This window comes from Littorina saxatilis, linkage group LG15 (assembly GCF_037325665.1).
Source record: "Littorina saxatilis isolate snail1 linkage group LG15, US_GU_Lsax_2.0, whole genome shotgun sequence".
NCBI classification, from domain to species: domain Eukaryota; kingdom Metazoa; phylum Mollusca; class Gastropoda; order Littorinimorpha; family Littorinidae; genus Littorina; species Littorina saxatilis.
In genome coordinates this window covers 43847981-43870727 of record NC_090259.1, presented here as the reverse complement: position 1 = coordinate 43870727, position 22747 = coordinate 43847981, and the positions used below count along the sequence as shown (strand labels likewise).

Genomic DNA, 22747 nt, shown 5'->3' with positions numbered 1-22747 from the left:
AGCCATATAAAAAAAAAACCACTCGTGTTGTAACCTCTTTATATAAAATTATGTACGGGTGCTTACTTTCGTTTATTTTGCTCTTCACGTCTTTACACCCAGTTTTAACACTTCTTCATGAATTAAGTTTTTCTTTTTAATGCACTTCTTGTACATAAACTTATATTTTCTTCCATTGACACTTTATTTATATAACGATCTATTTTTAGTAGTGATCACAGTATTTATAGTAGTATCAGCCTATCCTGGTTGAGGAAAGTAACTGGCCCACTGTTTCTTTTCCGATCCTAATTTTTGACTTCCCTGCAGCCCCAGTTTTGATGACGTAAATCTCATGTTGTCAGGCAAGTGCAAACTTGAGATAGACTCATAGAGCTTTGAATCCTTTCCCTCACAAATATAAGCCACACAATGTCTCAACAAGGCGCAGCATTGCAGAGCTACAACAATGAACTAGTAAAATGTGAGTTCCTTGTTTGTTAGATTATTTAGAATGAGTGAGTTTTCTTTACGATACCAGAAGGACACAGATTTCCACGAGAGAATTTATGTGTTCTGCAAATGGCACATTATCATTGTGATGAATCCTCTCTCTCTCTCTCTCTCTCTCTCTCTCTCGCTCGCTCGCTCTCTCTCTCTCTCTCTCTCTCTCTCTCTCGCTCGCTCGCTCGCTCTCTCTCTCTCTCTCTCTCTCTCCATCTCTCTCTCGCTCTCTCTCTTTTTGTGCGTGTGTTGAACTAGAGAAACCATCCTGAAAAGACAAACGTTTTATACTGGATTGGTCATTGGAAATTATGATTCTGTAATAAGTATTATTAATTATATCTTCCCCCAAAACCCAAAAGTAAAAAAAACACCCCAAATCTGAATGTTTAGAGGTATTCCTTCTTGGTAGGACTAGGAAGATTTGGTTGTATCAGTACCTCTTATCACTATTAGCCTTTTGGAAGGTAAATGTACCCAACATGACAGCCCAGACTGAGAGAGAGAGAGAGGTTGTGACTGATCATTACAATAATATTATAATTAGTTCAATAACAGATGCTGTGAGATTCACAGTTACAGAATCAGCCATGTAGTGGTAAAATGGGAATGAAGTATGTGTTATTAATTCATTTATTGTTAAAATGCTTCAGGATACTTTTGGGATGAATAAAGGTGAAGTGAGGAGATATATTTCCATGGCATGAGTTTCAGAACAGAATGAATACAAAACAGTGTTGAGGATAATAATAATAATAATAATGCAAACTTTTATAGCGCTATTCTAGAAAAATGTCTACTCTTAGCGCTTTACAATACATACATCGACCAAGCATACTATACACGCACAGGCAAAGAAACCGACCAAACATAACCAACAAACTATACATGCACAGGCAAAGAAAACGACCAAACATACAATACACGCACAGGCAAAGATAACGACCAAACATAAACAAACATACTATGACCAAACATAACCAACATACTATACGCGCGCAGGCAAAGAGAACAATCAGCACATGTAATAATTACTGACAACTAATAATGCAGGCATACAATGACAATCCAATACACAGCCTAGGCACAAGAACCACAATAGGCTTCTGTATAAAAACGTGTCAACAATACTATTAAGGATGTATCATGCGAATCGCGACTGTGTCTTACAGACATTCATTGCCCGGTATGATACCCAACTTTGGATATTTTCAATCTAGGTCCACCAGCTGATCTATTATCCTCCAAATCTGGGAACAACATTGACTTTTAAAACTCAGATTCAGGGATGGCCAAATCTTCTTCTTCTTCTTGTCGATCACACGGATGGCCAAATCTAAAAAATGTTACTCACCAGTGGGGAGAGTAACTTCAAGAAAGTCACTAGCCCGGCAGAAATGTCACTGGTCCGGTACATACCATAGTTGATCTGCAGTGTTTATATGGCTTGAAAACTCGACATTAAAGCCAAAAGCGTTGCATTTCACCAGAATTTTCATTGGTCAGCCGGGCGAGTTGCCAGGCGGATTTTTTACTCGCCCCTGGTGATCAGGCGGACGATTTGGTCATCCCTGCAGATTATAGGCAGTCTTGAAAGGGGAGTTCACTCTACATGCGTGTTTGTCCTGCAGGTATTGAAGACCTGTGTGGTAAGCGGGATGAACTGCACCGCTCAATCCTGCAGGAAGAGGAGGAGAAACAGAAACTGCAGAACGACATCCGCGTCCTCACCGAGCGGCTGGCCAAGGTCAACGAAAGTCTGGCCAAGAAAATGGCGTCCAGGAATGAGTTTGACAAGACCATTGCAGAGACCGAGGCAGCTTACATGAAGGTGATTGCATCAGATAGCTGGGGTTTTGTTATGAGTGTGCTATACGAGCATAGCATGAAGATGGTTGTTGCTGTTAATGTTATTTGTGTTAACTCATTGTCTCCCAGGTACGGATATATCCGTACCCACTCATATGGCTCTATCTGACTTGGTACAGCTATATCCGTACACACATTCACTTCAGTCGCTTCCTGTAACGTCGATCTAGCCCCTGCATTCCAGCGTGTTGATACACAGTTCCTACACAGTTACTACAATTCTGAGTGACCTGCTGCGGCACAGCTGGTCTCGGCTAAAAAATACTTGGTCAACATAGGTGGGGTAGAAAGTGTTTAGGCGGTCCTTGATTGAGCACTAAGTCAACTTCGCAAAATCTTAGTTTGTGCTAAAGCTTCGTGTGGTCAGCTTTGTGAAGCATATTTCGAATAGTCGACTTTGCCCAGTTAAGAACAGGCTGTCTAGGGATAATAAATTATTGTAGTTCCAATACTCTACCCACCAGGGGTGTTTAGCTTTTTAAGAGGATAATGTTTAGGGAGCATGGAAGCTGTTGTATGTGTGCCCAAGATTCATATGTCTCACCTTGGCATGTTAAAGGCACAGTAAGCCTCCCGTAAACCATCACAGATACTGTCAGGCTTTTACACACAGTACAAACACCCATTCGTTTAAACACTCACCGCTTGAGAACATCATAGGTGCCCTACATAAAGAGCGAGCAATTTTCAAAGAAATAATTTTTGCGTCGCCAGTATCACAATCGGACGCCTCGTTTTGGCACTAGACCTAACTTTTAAAATCTAAATAATAAATTGACAGCTTGTTACACAAATATTCTTAAATCATAAAAGAATTCTTTTTTCATCAAGACAAGATCAGTGCAATTCGAAGTTTTGAAAGTTTGAAAAAAGAAAAGCCCGGAAACGTGTCATGCAAAACGTCTTTCTTGTGGCAGACAACGGTTCTGCATAGCGCCAGTTCCTTTGAACGGTCAACTGCCACCGCTCTAGTTCGTCTGACTCGCAGCCATTTGTTGCCTTTTAGATTCAGAGGTACACAATAACGTGCTATTGCAAATAAGATTATAGCGAGTCGCATTGAAATCACAAACTGACAACTAAATTGTGAAAAAAAGGAAACAGGATCACACGGGTTCACAATGACTCAGGGGTAAGATAAACCATGCAAAAATAAATTCTTTGAAAATTGCTCGCTCTTTACGGAGGGAACCTAGGATGTTCTCAAGCGGTGAGTGTTTAAATGAAAGGGTGTTTGTACTGTGTGTAATAGCCTGACAGTATGTGTGACGGTTTACGGGAGGCTTACTGTGCCTTTAATGTGTTCGACTACAAAGTGCCGTGAATGTGAATTGTCCACAAATGATTTACGTACTCACACTTTTGTAAGACTTTTTTCATAGTGAAACCTAATGTATGTGTAGATCCTTGAGAACCAACACTATCCAAATTTAAAAAAAAATGTAACTGTCAATCCTTTTTACATTTAGTCAAGTTTTGACTAAATGTTTTAACGTAGAGGGGGGAATCGAGACGAGGGTCGTGGTGTATGTATGTCTGTGTGTGTGTGTAGAGCGATTCAGACTAAACTACTGGACCGATCTTTATGAAATTTGACATGAGAGTTCCTGGGTATGATATCCTCAGACGTTTTTTTCATTTTTTTGATAAATGTCTTTGATGACATCATATCCGGCTTTTCGTGAAAGTTGAGGCGGCACTGTCACGCCCTCATTTTTCAACCAAATTGGTTGAAATTTTGGTCAAGTAATGTTCGACGAAGCCCGGACTTCGGTATTGCATTTCAGCTTGGTGGCTTAAAAATTAATTAATGACTTTGGTCATTAAAAATCTGAAAATTGTAAAAAAAAAAATTTTTTTATAAAACGATCCAAATTTACGTTCATCTTATTCTCCATCATTTGCTGATTCCAAAAACATATAAATATGTTATATTTGGATTAACAACAAGCTCTGAAAATTAAATATATAAAAATTATTATCAAAATTTTGTTTTCGAAATCAATTTAAAAACACTTTCATCTTATTCCTTGTCGGTTCCTGATTCCAAAAACATATAGATATGATATGTTTGGATTAAAAACACGCTCAGAAAGTTAAAACGAAGAGAGGTACAGAAAAGCGTGCTATCCTTCTCAGCGCAACGAATACCCCGCTCTTCTTGTCAATTCCACTGGCACTGCCTTTGCCACGGGCGGTGGAGTGACGATGCTACGAGTATACGGTCTTGCTGCGTTGCGTTGCGTTCAGTTTCATTCTGTGAGTTCGACAGCTACTTGACTAAATGTTGTATTTTCGCCTTACGCGACTTGTTTTTTCTGTTTGGAAAATGTGTTTTAGAATTTCTTTACAAAATATGCATGTTTCTCACATTTATAACCCAAGTCATCTGGACTGAAGTAAAAACTGGTATCTTTTGTGCTTTACCAGCTGTTCAAAACATGATTTCTTCGGGAAGGTCTTGGGGCATTCAAGGATTAGTTCAAATTGAGGAGAATCTTTTTTTCAATTTCAAAGACGTTTGCTGTTGGGTAGTTCAAATAATCATTGTTGGTTATTTATGCATTACTCACAATGTAGAATGAAGATTTAGGTAGAGCACTTTGGTTTAGTATTTACAGTGCTTTATTTCTGTTGAAACTGATTTTTACATTTAGTCAAGTTGTGACTAAATGTTTTAACATAGAGGGGGAATCGAGACGAGGGTCGTGGTGTATGTGTGTCTGTGTGTGTGTGTAGAACGATTGAGAGTAAACTACTGGACCGATCTTTATGAAATTTGACATGAGAGTTCCTAGGTATGATATCCTCAGACGTTTTTTTCATTTTTTTGATAAATGTCTTTGATGACATCATATCCGGCTTTTCGTGAAAGTTGAGGCGGCACTGTCACGCCCTCATTTTTCAACCAAATTGGTTGAAATTTTGGTCAAGTAATGTTCGACGAAGCCCGGACTTCGGTATTGCATTTCAGCTTGGTGGCTTAAAAATTAATTAATGACTTTGGTCATTAAAAATCTGAAAATTGTAAAAAAAAAAAATTTTTTATAAAACGATCCAAATTTACGTTCATCTTATTCTCCATCATTTGCTGATTCCAAAAACATATAAATATGTTATATTTGGATTAACAACAAGCTCTGAAAATTAAATATATAAAAATTATTATCAAAATTTTGTTTTCAAAATCAATTTAAAAACACTTTCATCTTATTCCTTGTCGGTTCCTGATTCCAAAAACATATAGATATGATATGTTTGGATTGAAAACACGCTCAGAAAGGTAAAACGAAGAGAGGTACAGAAAAGCGTGCTATCCTTCTCAGCGCAACGAATACCCCGCTCTTCTTGTCAATTCCACTGGCACTGCCTTTGCCACGGGCGGTGGAGTGACGATGCTACGAGTATACGGTCTTGCTGCGTTGCGTTGCGTTCAGTTTCATTCTGTGAGTTCGACAGCTACTTGACTAAATGTTGTATTTTCGCCTTACGCGACTTGTTTTTTCTGTTTGGAAAATGTGTTTTAGAATTTCTTTACAAAATATGCATGTTTCTCACATTTATAACCCAAGTCATCTGGACTGAAGTAAAAACTGGTATCTTTTGTGCTTTACCAGCTGTTCAAAACATGATTTCTTCGGGAAGGTCTTGGGGCATTCAAGGATTAGTTCAAATTGAGGAGAATCTTTTTTTCAATTTCAAAGACGTTTGCTGTTGGGTAGTTCAAATAATCATTGTTGGTTATTTATGCATTACTCACAATGTAGAATGAAGATTTAGGTAGAGCACTTTGGTTTAGTATTTACAGTGCTTTATTTCTGTTGAAACTGATTTTTACATTTAGTCAAGTTGTGACTAAATGTTTTAACATAGAGGGGGAATCGAGACGAGGGTCGTGGTGTATGTGTGTCTGTGTGTGTGTGTAGAACGATTGAGAGTAAACTACTGGACCGATCTTTATGAAATTTGACATGAGAGTTCCTAGGTATGATATCCCCGGACGTTTTTTTCATTTTTTCGATAAATGTCTTTGATGACGTCATATCCGGCTTTTTGTAAAAGTTGAGGCGGCACTGTCACACCCTCATTTTTCAATCAAATTGATTGAAATTTTGGCCAAGCAATCTTCGACGAAGGCCGGACTTCGGTATTGCATTTCAGCTTGGTGGCTTAAAAATTAATTAATGACTTTGGTCATTAAAAATCTTAAAATTGTAATTAAAATTATTTTTTTATAAAACGATCCAAATTTACGTTCATCTTATTCTTCATCATTTTCTGATTCCAAAAACATATAAATATGTTATATTCGGATTAAAAACAAGGTCTGAAAATTAAAAATATAAAAATTATTATCAAAATCAAATTTCCGAAATCGATTTAAAAACAATTTCATCTTATTCCTTGTCGGTTCCTGATTCCAAAAACATATAGATATGATATGTTTGGATTAAAAACACGCTTAGAAAGTTCAAACGAAGAGAGGTACAGAAAAGCGTGCTATGCAGCACAGCGAAACCACTACCGCGCTGAACAGGCTCGTCAGTTTCACTCCATTTTGCATAAGCGGCGGACCACGGTCATTGTGAAAAAATGCAGTGCGTTCAGTTTCATTCTGTGAGTTCCACAGCTTGACTAAATGTAGTAATTTCGCCTTACGCGACTTGTTTTTCTTCTTTCTGTTAATTCCCACCATCACTTGTTTGAAAATCCTTTTTGTCTTGTTTCAGATTTTGGAAAGTTCACAGACCTTGCTGAATGTTCTGAAGCGAGAATCTTCGACGTTGAAAGAAAAGTCGTATCCCACGACAACCGGTGGTTCAACACAGCGGACACTGACGCAGTCCTAGTTTTCACATTATATAAACTTGCTGCACATCGATTCTCAACACACACGAGTGATCATTTCATGACAATTTGTCTTCTCTCTCACATCTCTGTGAAGTTTACAAAATAAGGACTAGGTCTTGACTTCAGCTGAGTGAGTGACATGATGGGTATTTGTTGGCAAGCACACACACACAAGGCGGCAGTCAATTCTACTGTTGCTCAGGAGTTACCTTGAGAAATAAATTTGAAGACAGTTGATTGTTTTAAACACTTTTTTTTTCTTCTTCGTTGGAGATATTTTACTGCAGGCTTTGCACAATTATGCCTTTTGATTAGATATTTGAATTTTACAAGCATACATAATACACGAGAGATCTGATTTATATTTTCTTTCTTGTTCATCCTTAAAACTCCGTCTTCAAGCTTTTTGTGTGCATGTGTGTTTTGCCTGTGTACATTTCTGCATGGATTCATAAATGTAATTTATCTAACTCTTTTTAAATTAAAATTTGCACCCTGGGTCAGTATGCACGAGTCGAGTTTACAGACTTTAGTCCCGGATAAAGTGTACCCTCAATGCAGTTTATCCCGGAATAAAGTCTCTAAACTCATCTCCTACTTAAAGGCATATGTACGCGCTCCCGTGTTTACAAAGTGTAGTTTGCCCATAATCGATGTCAAACGCACCATAAGACCATATAATGACGATATGTCACCATGCGCGGACCATAATACATGCATTACAGCTTGTTCTAGCCTCTGAAAAAGTGAGGATGTCAACAAAGCCGCGGTGTTAGCTCCCTTGCATCAACGTTACATGTGTTGCCAAATCTATAAATAGGACGATCCAGATCAAAATGAAAATTAACATATCTCAACATTGAAGGGGTCCTAGACCACAATATTTTGCAGGGAACTTAATTTAGCATGTCTCCAGCTGTTGGTAAAGCAATTAGCGTGTATAGTCATCGAGTACATATGCCTTTAAGAGCCCTATACAATTGTCAGCTTAGTCTATACCTTCAAGCATTGGAACTGAGAGCCAGTATTTAGTGTACTTACTCCTGCATTACTGACTTAGAGAAGACAATACAGGGGAACCCCCTTTTAAGACCCCCAGTTTAAGACTTCCCACCTTTTTCAGACCCTGCATTCTCAAATATTCTCTTCATAATCTTTATAAATGTACCGCCATTTTAAGACTCCCTCCTTTTTTGAGACCTGATTTGGTCAGAGTTTCAGAGGTCTTAAAAGGGGTTCCACTGTATTGCAACGCCCATGGGACCATCAAAAGCCTCTGAGATGATGTTTCACATCAGGTGCATGTTTTGCGCAGATATAATTATGTCAAGGCGTTATCTTAGAACTATTATATGTGCGCTACCAAAAAAGCCACTGTGATGCTACAGACGGAGAGAGTTTCGTCCATGTATATAGATTTGTATATGTATAATTTTTATGGTGGACTTAAATAAACATGAATGTCACTGTCGGTGATTTTTTTCCTGTGCCTTGTGCTGAATGGTTGTGTTTGTCTGTGCTCTCGTCCTCTCTCCCTCACTGATCTCTCCCACTCTCTTTCTCCCTCACTCTCTCTCCCTCACTCTCTCTCCCTCTCTCTCTCTCTCCCTGACTCTCTCTCCCTCACTGATCTCTCCCACACTCTCTCTCTCTGCCTCACTCTCTCTCCCTCTCTCTCTCTCCCTCACTCTCTCTCCCTCACTCTCTCCCTCACTCTCTCTCCCTCTCTCTCTCCCTCACTCTCTCTCTCCCTCACTATCTCCCTCACTCTCTCTCTCCCTCACTCTCTCTCTCCCTCACTCTCTCTCTCCCTCACTCTCTCCCTCACTCTCTCCCTCACTCTCTCTCTCCCTCACTCTCTCCCTCACTCTCTCTCTCTCCCTCACTCTCTCTCTCCCTCACTCTCTCCCTCCCTCACTCTCTCCCTCACTCTCTCTCTTCCTCACTCTCTCTGTCTGCCTCCATCCCTCTCAGTCCGTGTGAGGTGTGTGTTGTGTATGCATGTCTTTATGTGCGTGTTTGTGTGCGCGCACGACGGGTAAAAAATACTTTGACACATGCTTTGCCTTTGAACTGTGATTGGTGCTTCATCCACTTATAAACAGCAGCGCTGGTCTGGTAGTTTTGTTATGTGACAGAGTACACACAGTGCATATCGAGAGTTAAAATGTGTAGCAGACTGACTTAGTCATATTATGAGAGTATGTCAACTTTTTATGTTCTGCACATTTAAGCATAACTGACAGCATAGAGTAGATGTTATGCAGAAGCATACAAAGCCTATCACATGTACTGACAAGAGCAGAAACACGACAAGACAAAACATACTTTTTTTCCAAAACATGATTTTGTAACAATGGAAAATAAATCTTCCAACAATCAAGCCTCGCTCATATTAATCACAGACAAAACCCCAGTCAATGAAAACCATACCAACTTTATTCACTGGTAATGCTGTATGGTCACATCAATGCTGATCATTTCACTCCTGTATTGGAAGCAAATCCAAACAATATTTTAAATATTTTTAAAAGAAGCTCCCACTCGGCCCCTCTTCCTCCAATTGTGCAATTTTGGGACCTTGTTGGCTGGTTCAAAGGGTGTCCTTTCATCACAGGTACCACTGTACCCTACAGATCAGAAAAAAAGGAAACTGGACTGGTGAATAATTCATTTGACAGCCTCACGCTACTAGTTACTGGCTTGCAGAAATCAAACATGATAGCACTGACCACAATGTGAAGAGCATGCAGAACCTGAAAAAACACTGCAGCTGGAACTGTTCTTTCTTTACTTTCTTTCTGTATTTGGTGTTTAACGTCGTTTTCAACCGTTCAAGGTTAGCTGGAACTGTTGTTTTATTCTTATTCTTGCAATGCAGATTAATGTGAACCTTTTCCCCTATAAGGCTTGGTATCACAGCAGGCTCTTTGTATATGTTGGAATAAATCATTCAACTCAACCACAGTCAGCAGTTTTGAATGTAACATGTTGGAACAACGCATTCAGATTAGTACAAAACAGCAGTTTTGCATGTGACATGTTGCAACATCACATTCAGAATAGTACAAAACAGCAGTTTTGAATGTAACATATGTTGGAACATCACATTCAGAATAGTACAAAACAGCAGTTTTGCATGTGACATGTTGGAACATCACATTCAGAATAGTACAAAACAGCAGTTTTGAATGTAATAACATGTTGAAACATCACATTCAGAATAGTACAATTAAAACAGCAGTTTTGAATGTGACATGTTGGAACAGCACATTCAGAATAGTACAAAACAGCAGTCTTGCAGGTGACTACGTAACTAAATAGCAAGTTCAGAAAGACACTGACAGCAGTTTCACATACTTGTGCATGAATCAGAATAAATATGCTCAGGAAGTCAGCAGTTTTACAAGGGAACTGTTCTTTCTTTCTTTATTTGGTGTTTAACGTCGTTTTCAACCGTTCAAGGTTATATCGCGACGGGGAAAGGGGGGAGATGGGATAGAGCCACTTGTTAATTGTTTCTTGTTCACAAAAGCACTAATCAAAAAATTGCTCCAGGGGCTTGTAACGTAGTACAATATATGACCTTACTGGGAGAATGCAAGTTTCCAGTACAAAGGACTTAACATTTCTTACATACTGCTTGACTAAAATCTTTACAAACATTGACTATATTCTATACAAGAAACACTTAACAAGGGTAAAAGGAGAAACAGAATCCGTTAGTCGCCTCTTACGACATGCTGGGGAGCATCGGGTAAATTTTTCCCCCTAACCCGCGGGGGGTAAGGGACCTGTTGGAATCAAACCTTCACAAACAGCCCCAACAGCAGTTTAGTGAGAGACATATATTCACATACTGCACACTCAAAAGCAGTTTACCATGTGATAAATGAATTGGAATGTTCCTGAAAACACCAACAGCAGTCTTATATTTATGTTGGACTAAAACATTCACAACAACTCTAACAGCAGTTCAGTGTGTATCAAGTTGGAATAAAACATTTAAAACATCTGCTAATGCTAACTTCACTAAGTACAATTAGTCATGAAACTCAACAATGCAATTTTCTGCATGGAAAATATGTATCAAATATATACACAAATATTTTCAATGAAAATTTAAAAACAGCAGTACATCCACATGGATAAAAGTTCAGAGTAATTTAAACAACAAAAAGCTCTTGACGTCATCAAAATTGCCTTCATTTTAAAATAAGTCAGCGTACAATATACGCAATGGGTAAGATACAACTTCAATCTAAACTCAGACTAATTCTTGGTCAGCAGTTTGTTCAAGGTAGATTTTGACACCTTCCAAAAATTGTTCTTAAACATGACAAATTATCACAATATGTAAAGGGTGTAATAAGAACAGACACAAAAATTACGGTCTCTTATTCACATGAACAATTGGTACAGTGCAAGGTCACAAGTCACGGTCAGTCCAATAGGACACATCACAGAATGCTAAGTCTCGGCAGCACATGGACGGATTACATGTTTAATTTTTTTTAAAGTACAAATACTGACACCAGCAATTACTTTCAGAGACCGAGACAAAAATTACGGTCCCTCAGACACCTGAACAATTAGTGCAGGGCAAGGTCACAAGGTCAGTCCATTTGGACAAATCACAGAATGCCACAGCCTCATTAGCACATATTACATCCTTAAAAAAACTAAAAACGGTATAAATACTTACATCAACAATTACTTTCAGAGACCCAGCAAGTCCACTGTGATCATGATTACGGCTTACAAACTATTGTTACATCTTGAAGAGAGGAGAGTAGTTCGCTTTCACTACAGTGGAACCCCCCTTGTAAGACCCCCCCCCCCCCCCAATTTAAGACTCCCTCACTTTTAAGACCCTGTTTTCTCAGACGTTTTGTTCTTAACATCTGTAAATGTACCCCCAATTTAAGACCTGATTTGTTTCCAGATCGGGGGCGGGGATGTAGCTCAGTCGGTAGCGCACTGGATTTGTATCCAGTTGGCCGCTGTCAGCGTGAGTTCGTCCCCACGTTCGGCGAGAGATTTATTTCTCAGAGTCAACTTTGTGTGCAGACTCTCCTCGGTGTCCGAACAACCCCCGTGTGTACACGCAAGCACAAGACCAAGAAAAAGATCCTGTAATCCATGTCAGAGTTCGGTGGGTTATAGAAACACGAGAATACCCAGCATGCTTCCTCCGAAAGCGGCGTATGGCTGCCTAAATGGCGGGGTAAAAACGGTCATACACGTAAAAGCCGTGGGAGTTTCAGCCCATGAACGAACAAACAAACAAAAATTGTATCACACACACACACTGTCTCTATGTCGCTTTCTTTTTGGGTTTTGCTGAAGACTTTGTGCGCTCCTTGTCTCTCTTCTTGCCGTCGCCCTTGGACCCGTCAGCAGAGGAAGGCTGTCGGGGTGAGTCCAAAGCCTGAGAGGGGGTGGCTACAGTGGGGGTCACTCTTGGGATAGCAGACGACACGGTCGACGCCTCCGCACCAAGCGTCAACTTCTCCATCTGTTTCTGCAGCGAGCGAACCATCTCCTGTGTTTCCGCCAGCTCCGACTCTGCCGCCATGGCTCTCTCTTCTGCTATCTGGGCGCGCTGCTCTGTCATGCTGTGGACATAAAGTGGGTCTGATAAACAAAGGGAAGTAAGCTCTAAATGCATATTCTTCTTCTTCATTCATGGGCTGAAACTCCCATGTTCACTCATGTTTTTACACAAGTGGGTTTTTACGTGTATGACCGTTTTTAGGCATTCAGGCAGCCATATGCCGCTTTCGGGGCTTTCACCACTGGACGGAGCATACAAACTCTAAGAAAATATAAAAATTATGCAAAGGTGACATGCGACTCGATCATTCCGTGGTGGAGGGTCACATATATGATAAATACTGTAACGCTTTTGTGGAGGTCTCACAGAACTTCCAAAAGTCTTTCTGTGTTGGGGCCCTCTAAAGTCAAGGATAAGGATACGATTTCATATAGTACTGTGAGGTAACCCTCATGGAAATTCGGGCCACTTTCTCACTGTGGAAAGTGAGCTGCCATTCAGTGCAGCTCTATTTTTTTTCCTCTTTCTTTTTCTTGCATGCATGTATTCATGTTTCCAAGCCCTGAGACTTTCGCTGTGAACTTGGGTTCTTTATTGTGCGCATGCGTACACATGCAGGGGGGTGTTCGGACACTGAGGAGAGTGTGCACAAAGTTGACTCTGGGAAATAAATCCCTCGCCAAAAATGAGGATCGAACCCCGATTTGGGATGCTCTTGACAGAGCATTTGTGGGACCGGCACGGTTGGCCTAGTGGTGAGGCGTCCGCCCCGTGATCGGGAGGTCGTGGGTTCGAACCTCGACCGGGTCATACCTAAGACTTTAAAATTGGCAATCTAGTGGCTGCTCCGCCTGGCGTCTGGCAATATGGGGTTAGTGCTAGGACTGGTTGGTCCGGTGTCAGAATAATGTGACTGGGTGAGACATGAAGCCTGTGCTGTGACTTCTGTCTTGTGTGTGGCGCACGTCATATGTCAAAGCAGCACCGCCCTGATATGGCCCTTCGTGGTCGGCTGGGCGTTAAGCAAACAAACAAACAAAACAAGAAGGGCAAAGCCCATACGACTCACATGCTTGACCTTGACCTTTACATGACCTTGACCTTCAGGGTCAAGGTCAAATAACTAAACCTAGCAATGACATCATACACTAAGAACTGCTTTACACATTTTTCCTACCAAAATACATGTGACCTAAGGTCAAGGTCATCCAAGGTCATGCAACACAAAGCTGTTAATTCAAGACATAGGAAGTACAATGGTGCTTATTGGCTCTTTCTTCCATGAGATATGGTCACTTTTAGTGGTTCACTACCTTATTTTGGTCACATTTCATAAGGGTCAAAGTGACCTTGACCTTGATCATATGTGACCAAATGTGTCTCATGATGAAAGCATAACATGTGCCCCACATAATTTTTAAGTTTGAAACAGTTATCTTCCATAGTTCAGGGTCAAGGTCACTTCAAAATATGTATACAATCCAACTTTGAAGAGCTCCTGTGACCTTGACCTTGAAGCAAGGTAAACCAAACTGGTATCAAAAGATGGGGCTTACTTTGCCCTATATATCATATATAGGTGAGGTATTGAATCTCAAAAACTTCAGAGAAAATGTGAAAAATGTGAAAAATATCTGTTTTTTAGACAACATTTATGGCCCCTGCGACCTTGACCTTGAAGCAAGGTCAAGATGCTATGTATGTTTTTTGGGGCCTTGTCATCATACACCATCTTGCCAAATTTGGTACTGATAGACTGAATAGTGTCCAAGAAATATCCAACGTTAAAGTTTTCCGGACGGACGTCCGGACGGACGGGGGGACGGACGGACGGACGACTCGGGTGAGTACATAGACTCACTTTTGCTTCGCATGTGAGTCAAAAAGCATCTGTGGGAAACCCTGGGGCCCAATTAAATTGCATCTTACAGTCCCAAAATGACGATAATCAGTTACGAGCGGCAACTCACATGAGCTGATCCTGCAGGGAGTTGACGGCAGCCAGAGCCTCGAAGGCTTTCTTAGTGTCAGGCGCTCCAACCGTCTTCACTGGGGTCGTCACCAACTCCTGGTGAACATACACACAGTTATACATATATATCCAGCTGTCAGTTTGGAGAATGATGGGGGTTGAAAATGAGGGGGGTGGGGAGAGAGACAGAAGAGGGGGGTAGAGAGAGAAAGAGAGATTGTGTGTGTGTGTGTGTGTGTGTGTGTGTGTGTGTGTGTGTGTGTGTGTGTGTGTGTGTGTGTGTGTGTGTGTGTGTGTGTGTGTGTGTGTGTGTGTAAATGTGTCTGTGTGTCTGTGCGTGTGTGAACATGTGAAACAAAATAACAGGAGTGTACACAGACACCCTCCACACTTTTGGCTAAAATGTTTTACCAGAGAGAGGGAGACATCCCCAATTTCACGACCATGTTTTCCAGGATTCCTCTTGAGTGTGTAAATGTACCCCCATTTACAGACTACACCTCATTTTTCACACCTGAAAGTCTCAGGTTAATTGTTTTGAGGTCTTAAAAGGGAGCTCTGATTCCACTGTACATGGAAAAGTGACCTACCTGGCGTGCTGGGTCCTGAAGACCAGCCAGATGAGTGTTTTCATCTCCCCCCAGTATCTCCATGCGTTCGCCTTTGTCTGGTTTTGCATCTGCTTCCTGATATAACACAAACAGAGAAAAATTGCATCAAGTGCCAACAAATATTTTCATTTGTGTGCACGCACTTTCGTTTGTGGTGTACATTCATACAACTTAACACTGAAAACATAAAACAGTTGTAAAAATAAAAGATTTCTGAGAAAAAGTTAAAACATTACAATAAATCAAACGGTAAGGTAAAGGCTTTCTTGCAAGGAATATAAAAACAGATTCAACTAAGAAAAATAAATCAACGTAAGACCCCCTGCCAAAAATAATTATACACATGAAGGGTCAGAACACAAGGGCATCAACGACTCAAATTTAGATTTTCCGTATTGAAATTTGCACGTTTCGTCTGTGGGGTATGTAACAAAAAGAGTAAAACAAATGTTTCAATGTTTAAAATCAAAGGTAAATGAAGCAACACAAGCATTTAGTACATGTATCTTATCTCCCATCTCTTCTTTGATTCTCTCTTTCTCTTAAACAAAAAAGAGAACACAACAGTAACTTGGTTTTGAACATTCTTAATCAATACTTGGACAGCTTGTTGTCACTGCCTTCTTCTGGATGGGACAAAGTAAGGAATGACAGTCCGCCATGTTGGATATAAATAGCTGTTGTGTTTTCAACATAGCAATAGGGTCCGATATTTAGACCAGACACGTATATAATGTCGACGAGTCAAAGACGAGTTGAGTCCTTTTCTCTTTCTCTTACATTTTCATTTTCTCTCATTTAATTAGCACCAACGTTGCTTTTTATATTTAGTCAAGTTTTGACTAAATATTTTAACATCGAGGGGGAATCGAAACGAGGGTCGTGGTGTATGTGCGTGTGTGCGTGCGTGTGTGCGTGTGTGCGCGTGTGTGTGTGTAGAGCGATTCAGACTAAACTACTGGACCGATCTTTATGAAATTTGACATGAGAGTTCCTGGGTATGAAATCCCCGAACGTTTTTTTCATTTTTTTTATAAATGTCTTTGATGACGTCATATCCGGCTTTTCGTGAAAGTTGAGGCGGCACTGTCACGCCCTCATTTTTCAACCAAATTGGTTGAAATTTTGGTCAAGTAATCTTCGACAAAGCCCGGACTTCGGTATTGCATTTCAGCTTGGTGGCTTAAAAATTAATTAATGACTTTGGTCATTAAAAATCTGAAAATTGTAAAAAAAAAATAAAAATTTATAAAACGATCCAAATTTACGTTTATCTTATTCTCCATCATTTCCTGATTCCAAAAACATATAAATATGTTATATTCGGATTAAAAACAAGCTCTGAAAATTAAATATATAAAAATTATTATCAAAATTAAATTGTCCAAATCAATTTAAAAACACTTTCATCTTATTCCTTGTCGGTTCCTGATTCCAAAAACATATAGATATGATATGTTTGGATTAAAAACACGCTCAGAAAGTTAAAACAAAGAGAGGTACAGAAAAGCGTGCTATCCTTCTTAGCGCAACAACTATCCCGCTCTTCTTGTCAATTTCACTGCCTTTGCCATGAGCGGTGGACTGACGATGCTACGAGTATACGGTCTTGCTGAAAAATGGCATTGCGTTCAGTTTCATTCTGTGAGTTCGACAGCTACTTGACTAAATATTGTATTTTCGCCTTACGCGACTTGTTTTTTTATTCTATAACATCACTGCGACCTCTTTAATAGCTGACCCTGCTATTTCCATATACTGACCTCCACCTGAAGAGCTGGCATTGGTTGATCTGCCGCTTCCGCAGAAGTTTCCGGAACACCCTCATCCTGTGCAGCGGAACTTTCTTCCCCTCCTGCCTCACCCTCCTTCCCTTCCTGTGTCGGTGGTGCTGATGTCAGCTCCCTCGGTGTTTGAGGAACCTCGACTGACTGCTCGCCGTCTGCTGGCGTTCCTGGGGCCTGATGGGAAAAAAGACACACAAAATGAAAGGAAAACTACTCTGTTTGACTCGAACATATGTTCTAATTGGTCAGTGATATCTAACACAGTAAGGGAGAGAACTAAAACTAGCTAGGATTTTGGTACAGTGGAATCCCCCCTTTTAAGATATGGACTGGGTGGCCGAGTGGTAACGCACTTGCGCTCGGAAGCGAGAGGTTGCGAGTTCGACCCTGGGTCACGGCGTTAGCAATTTTCTCCCCCCTTTCCTAACCTAGGTGGTGGGTTCAAGTGCTAGTCTTTCGGATGAGACGAAAAACCGAGGTCCCTTCGTGTACACTACATTGGGGTGTGCACGTTAAAGATCCCACGATTGACAAAAGGGTCTTTCCTGGCAAAATTGTATAGGCATAGATAAAAATGTCCACCAAAATACCCGTGTGACTTAGAATAATAGGCCGTGAAAAGTAGGATATGCACCGACATGGCTGCGATCTGCTGGCCGATGTGAATGCGTGATGTATTGTGTAAAATAAATTCCATCTCACACGGCATAAATAAATCCCTGCGCCTTGAATATGTGCGCGATATAAATTGCATAAAAAAAATTTCACAAAATCCCTGCGCTTAGAACTGTACCCACGGAATACGCGCGATATAAGCCTCATATTGATTGATTGATTGATTGATTGATTGATAAGATCTTTTTTTCTTCAGATTATCTGTTCATAACCTGTGTAAACTTACCTCCCTTTGAAGACTCCCTCTTTTCTAAGACTTGCTTTTCTCAGATTTTTGGAGGTTGTAAAAAGGGAGTTCCACTGTACTAAATTTTGAACATGACTATTTCTACACATTATTGTTTCATGCCAAGGGATTGATCTCCAATGATCGTTAATGTGACAGGGAGACTACTGTCGCCCTTCACAGCAGACTCTGCAGAGTTGTTCGCCTTAGAAGTTGCGAGCTATTTATAGCTCGCAAGGCAACACCTGTGGATTGTAGAGTTCTGTTTGTGATGGGGTCTGGCGGCTTTTGTCTCTCTGTATGTTCATGGATTCCTTTGCGAGTGCATAACAGTTTTTATAGGGTTTAGAAATAAGCTCTAAAATTCTAAATCCTGTTTGATTGGACTTCGCCTCCAAAGGTGATTGTGGTGTTACATTTTTAATAGCTCAGGGGGAGAAACACCAACACAACCCTGGATGAATGAGCTAGAAGCAGGTGAGCAGACTGTTGAGACAGACAAGTCAGGTATCATCACAGAGTCACAGCACACAGTAACACCAACACAACCCTGGATGAATGAGCTAGAAGCAGGTGAGCAGACTGTTGAGACAGACAAGTCAGGTATCATCACAGAGTCACAGCACACAGAAACACAAACACAACCCTGGATGGATGAGCTAGAAGCAGGTGAGCAGACTGTTGAGACAGACAAGTCAGGTATCATCACAGAGTCACAGCACACAGAAACACAAACACAACCCTGGATGGATGAGCTAGAAGCAGGTGAGCAGACTGTTGAGACAGACAAGTCAGGAACGATCACAGTCACAGCACACAGAAACTCTTCGTCAAACACGCCTTGAATGTGAACAGAATGAGATCGATGCCGAATCCGTCTTGGATGACCCGCTCAGTTCTCAAGACAAAAACATCTACAACCAACCAACTCTCCTGCATCAGGTGCTGAGATATCAATACAGTGGAACACCCTTTTAACTCATTGTCTCCCAGGTACAAATATATCCGTACTCACTTATATGATATGGCTCTATTTGACCAGGTACGGATATATCCACTCAGACTGTTAGCTTCAGTCGCTTCCTGTAACATCCATCTAACGCCTACATTTTAGCGTGTTGATACACGTACAGTTGCTACACAGTTACTACAATTCTGAGTGACCTGCTGCAGCACAGCTGGTCTCGGCTAAAAAAAACTTGGTTAACATAGGTGGGGTGGAAAGTGTTAAGACAAAGCAAAATGCTTACATCGACATTGTCGGCGGTAGACTCCAGTTTCTCGTGGTCTCTGTATGTCACGGTACCACCAGCGGCTGGAGTGTCAGGGGGCTGGGAGGCTTTGCTGAGGGTGGTGGAGGCACGCTGGGGGAACAACTCCTCAATGCTTTCCCCTGTCAGCTGGCTCATCAGGATCTGGGCCGTGTGGATCCAGTCCTCGTTCTCCGTCTGGTGACCATAGCAACAGGCAGTTTGTTACCATAGCAACAGGTAGTGTGAAACCATTACGTGTAGTGTGTAACCATAGCAAGAGGCAGTGTTTTACCATAGCAACAGATAGTGTGAAACCATAGCAACAGATAGTGTGAAACCATAGCAACAGATAGTGTGTAACCACAGCAACAGACAGTTTGTTACCATTGCAATTAACAGATAGAGTGAAACCATTATGTGGAGTGTGTAACCATAGCAAGAGGCAGTGTTTTACCATAGCAACAGACAGTGTGTAACCATAGCAACAGAAAGTGTGTAACCATTATGTGTACGTGTACTGTGTAACCATGTGTGTATATTGCTACAAGTATCAATGAGCATAGCTCCATGCAAACCATAAGCTCAAGATTTAAAACTAACAAGAATGCCCATACCCACCGACAGACAGACAGACAGACAGACAGACAGACAGACAGACAGACGAATAGACAGATGAATGAACAGACAGACAGACAGACAGACAGACAGACAGACAGACAGACAGACAGACAGACATTCTGACAGACAGACATTTTGTTCAGACAGATTGACATTCAAAGATACAGACAGTTAGAGAGGCAAACAGACAGACATTCCGACAGACACAGACAGACAAACAGACAGACAGACAGACAGATGCACAAAATATAAGCTACCCACCCTCAATCTGTGCAGGTCTTTCAGCTCATGGTCGGCGTTGTCCTCGTTCGTATCCTGACGCTTCTGTGTGTTCTCCATCACAATCCCATCACAGCACCTGCACACATCATACCACACCTGTCACAAATTTTAACACATGTCTACACCTGTGCTCATCAAGTCACAACACCTGTTTGCGCCATGTTGCAACTGTCACAATATCAGTAGGCCTTATGGTTCACTAGTTAAAATACCTGCATGAATTGTGTTACACTTGCTGTCACACCGGCATGCATCATATCACATCTCACGTGGCCGGACACCTGCATGCATCAAGTTACACTTGTCCTGCATGTATCTGGTTATACCTGTTGTAACACCTGCATGTATCATGTTACACCTGTCATAACACCTCTATGCATGATGCTACACCTGTCATGACACCTGTATGTATAATTTCACACCTGCCGTAACACCTGCGTGCCTCATATTGTCATACCTTCAAAACTGCCTGCACACATATGTCACACCTGTAAATCTTGTGATCTAAATAAACTGTGTGAGCTAGAGTACATGTCAAACATTTTTCAAACCTAAAAACATCACAGACTGTTGCTAACCTGAAAAAACAACAGCAGTCAAGAACAAAAACATACTAGCCTAGAATAATAAGCCCAATTCAAAACAAGAAAAAACAAAAAAACAATTGTAAAAAATACATGAAACTGTAAGAACAAAGAAGACGCCTAAAAGGCAATCAACAAGTGTAAAACGCAGGCATAGTATATAAGAATCTGCATACTGGATCGTTGTATGAAAATCTCCCCTTCACGAGATGCTGCTGGATTTTACACCTGCATTCCCACTCCTCGAGTCATCTCAGCAAGGTGTCGGTTTTGTTTTCCTCTCACCATGACAACTGTATTTTGAAAGCATTGGTGTGTAGGCCTAGCATATCTAGCATATCTAGCATATCACAAACCATCACTTCAAGTGTCTGTGCATGTGTGCACGCGTGAGTGTGTGTGTAAGTGTGTGTGTGAGCAAGCACTAGCAGGCGTGTTTCCCTGCATGTGTGCGTGCGTGCGTGTTTGCATGTGTACATGTGTGTGTCTGTTTCAGTGATTTCTCAGAAACTCTTAGATATTTTTAGTGCAATTGTATTTTATGTTTCAAACCGCCTGACACTGCAAGGCAATTTTTCTTGTTTTTAAAAGTAAAATCTTTGAGAGTCTTGAGTTGAGTCTTCAATTTGCACATTAACAGACTAAATATTCTAGCACACTGCTTCAGTTTTGGTGACATGAGCTGGCTTTAAGTACTTCATCAGCATGCTTTAAGTTTCTGTGCAAAACTCTTCACGGGCACACTCAGATGATTATCCTCCGTAAATTCACACAACTACAGCTACAAGATGATTAAACGGAACAAATGGTGAAACATTGAATTGAAGCGATGTCTTGTTGACTTGCACACCTTGCACCCATCAATTAATTGCACACAGTGGAATTAAGCTGCAACCCCCACCGCACCTCCCCCCCCTCCCCCCTTCATCCCAATTAGGACCCCCAAATTCAAGACTCCCTAGCTGCTAAGACCCTGTTTTCTCAGATTTACTGCTCATAACATCTGTGAAAATGACACACATTTTAAGACCTGATTTATTCAGATTTTTGGATGTCTTAAAAGGGGGTTCTGCTACGGAACCGCCATTTTGCCACCTTCAAAAATCAAAGAAAATGAGCTCTTAAAAGAGAGGGAAATCTTATAATTGAGGTAAGTGATCGACAAGAAGAAGAAGAAGATAATTGAGGTATATTTACAGAGGCTATTAACAGAAGATCTGAGAAAGGAGGGTCTTAAAAAGAAGGAAGACTTAATTTAATTGGGGGTCTAAAAAGGGGGATTCCCCGGTAACACGTACACCTCGCAAGAAAAAAAACCCCCATCAACTTCAACCATAACTCACAGGGTGACGTAGTTGGAGAAGGTGTGGAGGGACTGAAAGAGCTGCTTGGCGTTTTCGTGAAGCTGCGGCACCGAAACGCTTCCCAGTAGCGCCATCTCTGAGGCCTCCTGGGAGTTACCCTCCTTGTCGGGGGCCAGTCTTAAGAGGGTGTGCACCATCCAGCGAACCATCTCTGAGTGAAGCGTCGAGACCTGCAACACAGTGCAACACACGTGTAACGTTAATTACCAAGTGTATGAAACACAAACATTACCTTTGGACGCAAAGCCCGGGTCAAACAGGAGTGAGCTTGGACCAAATTGATAGTCAAAAACATAATATGATTCCAGTGCTTCGTACACTTGGTTACATCTGCAACCCATCTGAGCTATTCTGCTTTTTTTTTTACCAAGAACACTCACCTGCTCAACCAGCTTAGCGTCCTCGCTGTCGATGCTGTTGCTGGCGGTGGTGGCCCACTTCTGTGTCTTCCTCACCACCTGGTGAATGTCCATGCTGAAAACGCGACACAACTCTCAAGGTCATTTGCGAAAGGTCACTGGGATAAAAACAAGGTCAATTTGGGGTGACTGCAAAAATATGAGGACAACTCTCAAGGTCATTTGCGGAAGGTCACTATGATAAAAACAAGGTAAA

At 41.1% G+C, this 22747-nt stretch overlaps 2 protein-coding genes across 2 annotated transcripts in view; one reads left to right on the top strand and one right to left on the bottom strand.

The window, feature by feature from the left end:
* The first annotated feature begins 306 nt into the window (after positions 1–306).
* Positions 307–8674, top strand: LOC138949408 (microtubule nucleation factor SSNA1-like). Its single transcript, XM_070321234.1, has 3 exons — positions 307–463; positions 2115–2314; positions 7083–8674. The coding sequence occupies exons 1-3, from the start codon at positions 412–414 to the stop codon at positions 7200–7202; spliced, it is 372 nt and encodes a 123-aa protein (XP_070177335.1). The 5' UTR covers positions 307–411; the 3' UTR covers positions 7203–8674.
* Positions 8675–9624: 950 nt separating this feature from the next.
* The window catches only part of LOC138949416 (axonemal dynein light chain domain-containing protein 1-like), a 45627-nt gene continuing 32504 nt past the window's right edge, over positions 9625–22747 (bottom strand). Inside the window, exons 19-26 of the mRNA XM_070321240.1 lie at positions 22513–22606; positions 22112–22302; positions 20164–20260; positions 19282–19479; positions 17107–17304; positions 15323–15418; positions 14731–14828; positions 9625–12821 (exon numbers count right to left, since the gene is read on the bottom strand). Of these exons, the coding sequence (XP_070177341.1) occupies positions 12521–12821; positions 14731–14828; positions 15323–15418; positions 17107–17304; positions 19282–19479; positions 20164–20260; positions 22112–22302; positions 22513–22606 (1273 nt within the window). The 3' untranslated portion in view covers positions 9625–12520. The remainder of the gene's footprint in view (positions 12822–14730; positions 14829–15322; positions 15419–17106; positions 17305–19281; positions 19480–20163; positions 20261–22111; positions 22303–22512; positions 22607–22747) is intronic.

Excerpts from the sequence above, each read along its gene's own strand:
- LOC138949408 (XM_070321234.1), top strand. The coding sequence starts at position 412 with ATGTCTCAACAAGGCGCAGCATTGCAGAGCTACAACAATGAACTAGTA. Across the intron at positions 464-2,114 it reads CAACAATGAACTAGTAAAAT|GTATTGAAGACCTGTGTGGT; the intron begins GTGAGTTCCTTG and ends TTTGTCCTGCAG. Across the intron at positions 2,315-7,082 it reads CCGAGGCAGCTTACATGAAG|ATTTTGGAAAGTTCACAGAC; the intron begins GTGATTGCATCA and ends GTCTTGTTTCAG.